A 10,000-nucleotide genomic window follows, 5' to 3' on the forward strand; every position below is an offset into this window, starting at 1 on the left:
TCAGAACTACCTGCTCGTCATTAGCCACCGTGAAGCACAGAGAGATTACAGCCTCAACTTCCCTGCCAGCAAAACCATCCAGGAGGTGAGACAACCACACACCTGTCTGTCACCTAGCCCCTCTGTCTTTCTGTCCACACCTGCTGTCTGCCTGTCTCTCTGCTGCGTTTCTGCCCGTGTTCTCTAAAACTACTCTCTGATTTTTAGGTGAGGCGTCAACTTAATTATTACATGCTAAAATAATAGGCACCAATGATTAAGGCCTTCATTGAGCCAAAGCTAATTATCTCCCAGTCGAAGTTCTTGCTTTTCAGAACAGCCGCCAAACTGCCGACTTCATGATTACTTCAAAATGTCTAATCTCAACTGTGTGTTTTGGGTGAAACTATTCATATTATTGCCATGTGACCAATATTTTCTGCATGGCAGATATTCAGGTCTACTAATATGTCTTGCATGTTGGTGACCTTTTTACACAAATATAATATAATATATAGTTATAAAGTTATATATTATGGAGCCCCACACATGAAATGCAGGAGAAAAAAAAATCGTGTCCATGGATTAACAATTTGTTCCCACGACTTACTAATATGTCAGCACGTTTTACTAATTTGTTCCCTCGTTTTTAAGTAAATCATGTACACAAGATAATAATTTGTTCTCTCGTTTCACTAAATCCTGGCAAGGTTGTAATAATTTGTTCCATTGTTTTATTTAAATTAAAACTAGTGAACAAATTAGTTCAATGAGGCCATGATTTAATAAAACAAGGGAACAAATTCTTAATTATATATATTCTTATATATATTGGAAGTAATTTTAACCTGCTGAATTTAACAACTTGGAAGACTCTTGTCTGCTGTGTGTCACAGTGTCTGCAATAGCCAGAGCTCAGTATCGAGCGGCACAAACCCCCCTGTGGCTCATCAGCTCCTTTCCCTCTCCCATCAGACCTGTGCGATGCCTTTCTTTTCATCTCTCTCCTTTTAACTACACTGTGTTGTATTTAAGGTTGGTTTGTGTGGGATACAAAACCCGAACACTTCATTCTGTACACACACAACCCCTCCCCGACTCCCTCGCATTCTCTTCGGCCTGCCCCAGTAACCTACACACAGCTTTCTGGAAATGGCTCCATTAATTATTCACAGCAGGTAGCGTGCACCACGTCAAGTGTAACAAGCTCCCCGTGGACTGACAGCGCCACTTGAACCCCTCCCTCAGTGCTAGGAGAGTCATGTTGGGCCTGTGCAGTGCCGTTTTGAAGAAACAGACATCTGTGATGTTCTTTTTTTTGTTGTTTTTAAACTCGAGTCCTCTTGTTTAACTTATGCAGCTTCTGGCTTAAAATAAGCACTGCAAGAAATCCTATTCTTAAGATTTTGTCTTTTCAGTTAAAATGTAAAAAAAAATCCTTGAAATAAGATTCATTTACTTTAGAAGCAACACTGGATAAGTTCAGACTTGTTTTCTGAGAAATTATCTTTATTCTTGACAAGATTTTGTCTTATTTTCCAGTTAAAATTTGTAAAAAATCTGTGAAAGAAAAGTTTAGTTTACTTGAGAAGCAACACTACATATGATATTCAGATATTTGTAGAAATGATCTTTATTCTTAATTAAAAAAAAAGTGTTATCTTGTTTTAAAAATTCTTAAAATAACTCTCTTAAAAAATATTTTTTTTAATTAAGAATATTTTGTCTTTCTGAACCGACAGATTTTTTTTCACTTGAATGATAGACAAGTAGTACTTGGTATAATAGAATGCAATCCATGAAAACGAGTCTTAATGCGTTATGCAGCAATTTTTTTATTAGATATTTTACTGGACATAGTCAAAAAATAAGTTTATTTCCAATGGGATAAGCTTGATGTACCAAAGGTTTGATCATATCTGTTATTGGAGTGAAGTTAGAGAAAATGGTGCAGATACATTCTAAAAATGCTGGGTTGTTTTAACCCAAATTTGGGTCAAATATGGACAAACCCAACTGTTGGGTTAAAAATTGAATTGAAAAATGTAACCCAACGGCTGGGTTTGTCCATATTTGACCCAAATTTGGGTTAAAACAACCCAGCATTTTTTAGAGTGTACGGATACATAAATTGAATTTTGAAATTCCAATTATTTGTAAATATTGATTGTATGAAGCACAAGGAATTTTGGGAGAAAAAATTCCTCCTTAAAGGAAAAGTACCCTAAAATGAAAATTATGTCCTTATTAATTCACCCTCATGTCATTCTAAACCTGTATGACTTACTTTCTTTTGTGAAACATTAAAGGTGATTTTTTTTTTTTTTGTAAAACAAACATCCCCACTCTTTTCCATATAAGGGACATTTATGCAGAATTTGGCTTTCAGGCACCATAAAAGTGTCATTAAAAAGTAGTCCGTATGCTGTATTCGAAGTCTTCTGAAGCCAATCAGTGTCTGAGGGACAGGCAGATTAAGTCATTAATCATTGGAAATCTTCTGCTCCAGTGAGCTGTTACTAATGTTATGAATAACATGAGGTTGAGTAAATGATAACCAAATTTTAATTTCTGGGTAAACTATTCGTTTAGGTGTTCACTTCAGACTTTAAGTCAGAATTCTGTCTTTTTTTGACCGAAGAAGTGCTTTTCCCCACCTCAGCTATGTCCACGCAATCCCAGAATCCCTTTCCCGGCGAAACTGCCGCCTTGATGGCGCTGGTCACCATTACAGTAATCAGACTACTTGACAGGTTTGTAATGGTGCTAATTGAAGAGATTAAAGTGAGATGGGTGAGCGCTCTCTTTCCCTCAGCAGATGGTTTTGATGAGCACCTACTGTGAACCTTAAGTGTTTCTGCCGGGATTACAACAACTGGAGAGTAGAGCCCGCGGGGAAGAGAAAAGAGGAGCAGGAAGCGAAGCTGTTGGCTTGGTAGGGGAGCGAGTGACTGGACAAAGCTGAATCAAACGGACCGCTGCGGCCCCAACTGGCCTGATCCTCAGGCATTCTGGTTCTTTCTTCCTAAGATGGAGAACGAGGGGGAGAGAGAGCAGATTTGTTTTCTAAGGAGAAACAAATTGCATGCAATACAAACTGTTTTTGTAAGAGAACACCTTATTGGATGCACGTCACTTTCTAAATGGCTCTCTCTATCTCAGAGTTAGTTTAGTTAGCTGTAGAGTTCATTAGTTACTTTGGCTCCACTGAAAGATTTTTTCTCTTTTGGGATGGGAACATTTTTATCAAGCGTGTCCAAGCCCTCGCTTTTGTGTCCGAAATGATAGAAAATAGATGTGTGAACGGGAAAGAAAAGCTCTGCGGGGATCCGCTACGTTTCATCACAAACGTCTCGTTGAGAAAAGTTACTAACAAGTGAGAGAAGTTTTTGTTTTACAGTTGTGGCCCTTAAAACCGAAGGCCTGTGTGAAAATGCAACAAAACAGCAACAGAGAGCTCTCACAATCTCCCCTCTCTCTTTTTTCCCCATTCACCCCCTCGCAGCCACATATGGAGAGGACTCCTCTCCAGCCTTTCTTTTTCTGCTCATCTTTTGTCTTTGCTGAAGACCAGCCGATGCTTTTCTGCATGTGCATATCAATAGGAGCAGCAAAAGAGAGAGAGAGAGAGAAGAGAGTCCCTCAGTGCTGTCCCGTTGTTTGTCTTTGCCAAAGGCTCTTGCTCTGCCTCCAGGCTCCCAGGGAACGTACCCTTCCACTATTCGGCCCCGGGCCCTGCTCTCCTCTTCTGATTGGCATTCCCAAACCCGAGTTCGGGGCTGCGCTTAAGCCTCAGAGCAAATGTTTGTCAGGAAAGTGGTGGGGAGAATAGGGCCGTCCGATAGGGCTCTGCCGTCCGTGACCAGACGACTCGTCCCAGGGATTTTTGCCGGCCCCACAGTGTTTCTCTCCGCAGCTGGAGAGATGAACGCAGAGGAAGAAAAGAAGGATGGAGAGTAAAAGAGTGTGAATGAAAGGCATCTGGTGTTGAAGAGCTTGTGACTGTTTAATGGCAACCTTTTCTTCTCTTTGATTTCTCTCCAGCCAAGGATTACCAGTACTTGGCATTTAGAAAGACTGGATCATTAATGTGCGAGTGTGTGCGCATGTTTGTCTGAGACGGCGTACGTGTTTATTGACATCCAAGGCATTTAATTTTGTAAGATTAATTTTTTTTTTCAAGCACTGTGGACCAATCTTTTTGTCTATTATTTTGGTCTTATCTTTTTATATGAAGATATTAATAACATTATTGAATTTAACAATAATATTTAACATGATCTGCCAGTCGCACAAAACTATATATATATATATATATTTATAGAACATCTAGAACATCTTCAAATTTAACTTTGCAGTTTAGGTTCTGTCAGTAAGGGGGCAGCAATACACAGATGCCTTGCATCTCAAATACTATTATTTATCTCTATTTATTTGGTGCAGTCCATCTACTATCCCCATGTAAAATGTATATTTTGTGCATTTCATCTACACCATGGAAATGTTTGTTCTATGGGTGATATATAATATCTATCTTATATGACAACCACACTGGAGAATATATGAAAGAAAACCTTTATAAATGAAAGGCGCTGTTACATGCAGTCCTTAAGTATATAATCCCGGCAGCTGAAATGTCTTTATCCATGAGATCTTCCCGCATTTTCTGATATAATGTCAACATTATCTGCTTTTTTTCCTCCTCCTTTTCACAATAGACGTCTGTTCCCTGATGCTAGAAACTCTATTGTGACATTTAAAATGAAATGTCAGCGGAACTGGATTTAATAGGACTGAGTCTTTTCCTTCGTTATTTAATCAAACCTCATTGTTCCTTATGGGCAGCGGTTTGGGCAAGACAGAACAAATGTCAGCCGTTACCGAACATCTTCAAACTCTCTTTACTTTCTCTTAGAAATCAGTGGTAAATAAACTTGTTATTCGCTGGATTTGTTTGTTTATCCTTTCCGTGTATATATTTTTTCTCATTTAGTTGGGTAATGTTGGCTTTAATTTGCAGACCCCTGACTGCTAAGAGGAGGAATTCGTAGCTCATGAATAGGTAATGACACTTGTGTTTGTGAATATTGCAGCAGTATGGGGCTTTCTCGTCGTAAGTCAATTATAATTCGCAGTAGTTGCAGAAAGAGCCCCTCACCCAACCAGCCATCTCTGATAAATGAACTTTTATACCACCTTGGTTCGCTGACAGGTTTGTGTTTGTGGCTTTATTTGCCATTTTCTTTTCTTATGCGCCAAGAATGTTCACATCTCTATCTTCCAATATAGCTAAATTTGTTTTGAAGTCAAATAACTGTGAATAGCTTCTCGTTGGATGTTTGTCAAGATGGGATGAAGTCTGGCTGAAGTACAGAGGGGTATAGGTGTATTGACAGTAGGGCAGTGCTCATAAAAAAGAGCCAATGAAGTAAAGCAGTGAAATATCAGATTCTCGCAGAGGGCCGATTTGTTATAGCAGCTAAATGCTTCTGTCTGGTCCTTGGTGATGCCGTTACTTTCTACTTTCTCTTGGGCCACGGTGCCATTTGACCCTAAATGGTTCATTACAGCCAAGAGCCGGTGTTTACGGCAGCCTGCCGGTCAGGCCTGGGCGGCCAAATCCCTGTAGCCCTCTGGTCAAACACAGATATTACACTCTGTAATAACATTGGCCAACCCAGCTGACCCTTGCTCACTTCAATAAGAAAAACGCACATCCCAGTGTGTGGGCTCGCGGATGTTTGATTGTGTGTGTGCGTGTGTGTGAGTTGGTGCAGATTTCGACTTCAGCCGACCAAGGTGATGTTGTCAAATTCTAAATTTGTTTCCCTTTATTGAGTTTTTGCCTGACCAAAATGGTCAGGGAACTGACTTTATCCATGGTTCTGTACATATCTGTATTATTGAAACATTAAAAAAAGGTTTCTGTCTGTCTGGAAAACCTTTAAATCATCCTTATGAAAGCCTATAAATTAATGCAGTGGTTCCTAACTGGTTTTGGTTGCTTCAGGACACAGATTTTACATTTGGACATCAAGACGGTACCAAAAGTAAACAAAAATACCTTTATAATCAAACATTACACATTATGTAATTGCATGAATCCAACAATATGCTTAATTTTTGACATGACATGGGATAAATAGGAGTTTTTATCATTTTGGTATCGAAATGTCTTTGAAGATTTTTTTTTATTTTTATAAATCAACCATCACAATTATTATTATTCTTACCATTTTTATTATTTATTAAATGCATTTTGTATCATTTGCATTAGCGTAGTTTTTCCCCGCTCTTGTCAATGTCACTACTGATACCTTTTGGTTCTCAACCCACCAGTTGAGAACCTTAGTATTATTGCCTTCATAAATATTCATATTTTTGTCAACATAAAGTTTATGATTGTATCTGCTAATGAATTCTTAACTCCATCTCTTTCAACCCTGCTTCATGTCTTTTGTTTTCACAAGCATCTTGTGCCCATCGCTTCTGCCTCTGTGGGCACGAGTCCTCAGTCTGGCAGAGGATACATGTCCACTCAGTACGCTGGCGGTGGGATTTGGCCATGCGCTCGGAGGGCTTTCCGCCACAATGGCTAGTTTTCTCTGCCTCTGTATCTAGCGCCGCGGGGTAGTGCATTCTCTGGGGATAATGCACTAGAATCTGCAGCCCATCCAGCTCTGGGCAACGCCCGCTTTGATCACCCCCGTCCTCCGCACATCAGCCTGGCGTTGGGCTTTAAACCAACAGCGGTGTAGAAACAGGGGCCAGCGTCAACTGTTTAAATGCATGCAATGTTATTAAGTGCAGTTACATGGGGGTGAAGAGCAGAAGGGAAATACTGTCCATTTTTCGCGTGAAGGGCTGTTGGCATTGGGCATTAGGACAGGCATCTGAGGAATTTTGAGAACACAGAGCTCTTTTTTCCGCTACTTGCCTTTTCTCCCTCCCATCCCAGTCACTTATATCATAGCGATAATGACACATGCACTTTGTGCTCTGAAAGTGTCTAAAGAAATGTTTCTGCTAGCGTTTTTTTATGAATTTGAATGTGTTTATGGTTATGTATTCATTAGTGTTACATTCTCTTTACATCTCAGGTGAAAAGGAACGTTTCAGACCTGACAAATATCCCTGTGCGGCATCAACAGTGGGACGGCTGGCCTGCCTCTGCCTCAGACGACTCGGTATTAATTTTTTCCCCTTTCTCTGTATTATATATTCTATTATATATAGAGAATAAGCTGTAAACTCTGAATAATTAGCAACAAAGTAAATGTGTCACCGTGTTCTAACTGTGCTTGATAGAATAAGGCTTATTAGTTTTTGTCCTGACCAGAAAACCACAATGAAAGACCAGCAACAGATCTTCTTTTCCGTCACTTGGTTTCTATTTCGCTTGTGTTGCGCCGGGTAGCCTGGCCCACAGTAAAATCTCATTGACCCAAAATCTATTAACTTCAGATATGTTCTATTTGGCTGTAATTGTTGCTCCATGCAGAATTTTTGCTTTCGTTTTGAAATGACAAATTACTAAATGAAAATTGTGCCTTAGTTAGGATGCGTTGGAGGAAGTTTGGACAAATTGAATAGAAACTTCTGTAGTGGTTCTGTAGCATCACCCGATGTGAAAGTAAGATGTTGGTACTAATTAAGATGTCACAGAGCATCTCCTCTCCCTTGTCCTCTCTGTGTGGACATTAAAGCTCATGTAGTGGGGGGTCAGTGACCTTTCCCGCCCTGTTCCGTGCTCCCAGCCTTTCAGCACGACTCGTTCACAGTGATCAGAGATGGCCCTAACACCGAACCCTGTGGAACCCCACCTCCCAGCTTAGACATCCACTATAATCATCCGTGGAATAACCATGGGAACTTTCCCTTTACTTATCATTGTGCATCTGATCAGTTAAGCATGGAAATTGCACTTGTGTTTAAACCATGAAAGAGTAATGTGTTTCTCTGGTCTATGGTTGTCATTGTGCCTTGATTTGGTGTCAGGTGCTTAATTGAGTGAAAGTGTTGTTTCAAAGGGAGTGGCCTGATGAACAAACATGTTTTTTGAACACTGTTCGTTTCAGGTGTTGAAAGCCCCCCCCCCCCCCCCCCCCAGCCCCCACCCTCTTACCTTCATATTTGCATTGTCATCTTTTAAAAGAGTCAAATGTATCTGTCCACTTAATTTTTTTCTGAAGCTATTAATATGGTTTTGGTTACCACTTTTGAAAGAACAATATAAAACAGAAACCCCATGACTACTTAGTATTTGAGAGTACCAGAACAAAAGACTCTGACCCCATTGTCAGTAGCTTTATGAGTAGTGTTTCACAGAGCTCTTCAACAATGACTGCATTGTTTATTTTCAGTGTGCACTTGTAAGGCTCATGTATCTCACCCATTGCATTTAGCTCATATTGTTAAAAGGGCGGTTGGAGAGATCGTTTCGTCCTTTAGCGAAAAGCACAACAGACACAAGGTCACTGAATTACACCCTCTCACCACAGACTGCCCACTTGAGTCGGGCCACTTCAGGGCTGAAGTGCACTCACCGAAGACCTTAACCCACAATCTTGTTTTTTGATAAAGAGGGCACTGCTCATGAATACTGTTTAAGGCACATTAAACCGTTAATGCCCAAGCAGTGATTGGTTATGTGTGGTCGGTGTGCACTTGGCCACAGACCAGCTTTCCACCTCAACTCGTCTTGGCTTATAGGGAGGGCTATATTATTAAAGCACCAGTCTTAATAATGACCCCCGGCCCTTATTGAAGCGGCTAGCTGTGCATTAGACGCAAAGCTCTCGCATGGCAGGCAGGCCGTTTTTTGCGCGTATCTCATTAACCTTCCCTCATCTCCCGGGATTTGTACCAATAAACATGACAGCCCAGGCTTAGAAATACATTTACCAGCAGTCTGAGTCAATGCCTGCTCTGCTGTGCTTTCATTACCCTTCACTTGCTCATATACAGCGAGTCTCTCTGCACTCTGTTCCACCTCATAAGGGAGAAAAATAGAAAACTAATCAGTAGTCAGTTTACATTTCACCAACTGAGCTTTTAAGCATATTGGTTCTGAAGGAGCTAGCGACAGGTTTATTTCTTTTCTTGTACTGTCAAAATGGATTGAACTTAATATATTTATCAGTTTCGAAATGGCTCTCAGTGCATCTTCTGTATACATCTTTTGTATTACTGTCAGGGAGTCAGATGAAGAAAATATGATTTGATGTTGATCCATTTATGCAGTGAAACTGTTTAACCGGTTAACATTTAAACAGTGCAGCCATTTTAACTGGATTTGTAATTAGCATTGCAAATTTGTCTCTCGGGAGAAAAGGATTACAATGTAAAAATCGGCGTACCTTCTTATGCCTTTGAATCTGTGGGTGGATCTTAGCGGTTGTCTTGACGTCCCTATGCAGTGTCTGTAAATGCAAAGGGGGCTGTTTACCATAGTCATGTTTTAGCCCTTGTTTGTTTGAGTGGGTGTAGTCTGGATGCGTGTGGTGGTGTGTTTGAGGGGCTGACACAGGCTTCTTCATATGGCAGGCCACTGGAGGACTGCTGTTTGCAGGCTGTGTTTGGCATTAACTGCCCAAACTTTGGTATGTTTTCTGCCCAAACTTAGGCTGCACTATGTTGTTTTGTAAGCACATTTTCTGTTGTATCCTACTGTAATATTCTGGAGATTTCTGAAGGTTTATTTTCTCTCAGTAAATAATGCCAGTCCATCACTTTGTTTTACTGTAGAATAGTTTTATTTTATGACTTTTGTAAATGAAGCAATCAGAAAAAAATAATTCATTGTATTCAGGATTAATCGGCTGTGCACTGTTCCTTTTACTGCTGTTATTAATAGCAATAGTAGCTCATGTTCTTGTTTATTTTATTTGTTCTATTAGGCGTCTAATTGGTCCATTTCCCACCGCTCCGTTCTATCTCTCACACACACATCCTGAGCCAAAACTCTTTTGAGCTCTTTTCATATTTCACTGCCAACCTCATGCAGCACCTATGGGAATGA

The 10,000-nt window shown here is 40.3% G+C and overlaps 1 protein-coding gene across 1 annotated transcript in view; it reads left to right on the plus strand.

The window, feature by feature from the left end:
* Positions 1–10,000, plus strand: part of faf1 (Fas (TNFRSF6) associated factor 1) — a 78,492-nt gene that overhangs the window by 28,168 nt on the left and 40,324 nt on the right. The window contains exons 7-8 of the mRNA XM_079826351.1: positions 1–85; positions 7,080–7,166. The exon at positions 1–85 is cut by the window's left edge and continues 24 nt beyond it. Coding sequence (XP_079682477.1) covers positions 1–85; positions 7,080–7,166 — 172 coding nt within the window. The remainder of the gene's footprint in view (positions 86–7,079; positions 7,167–10,000) is intronic.

The sequence above is a fragment of the Gobio gobio genome, assembly GCF_949357685.1.
Source record: "Gobio gobio genome assembly, chromosome: 10".
Classification (NCBI taxonomy): domain Eukaryota; kingdom Metazoa; phylum Chordata; class Actinopteri; order Cypriniformes; family Gobionidae; genus Gobio; species Gobio gobio.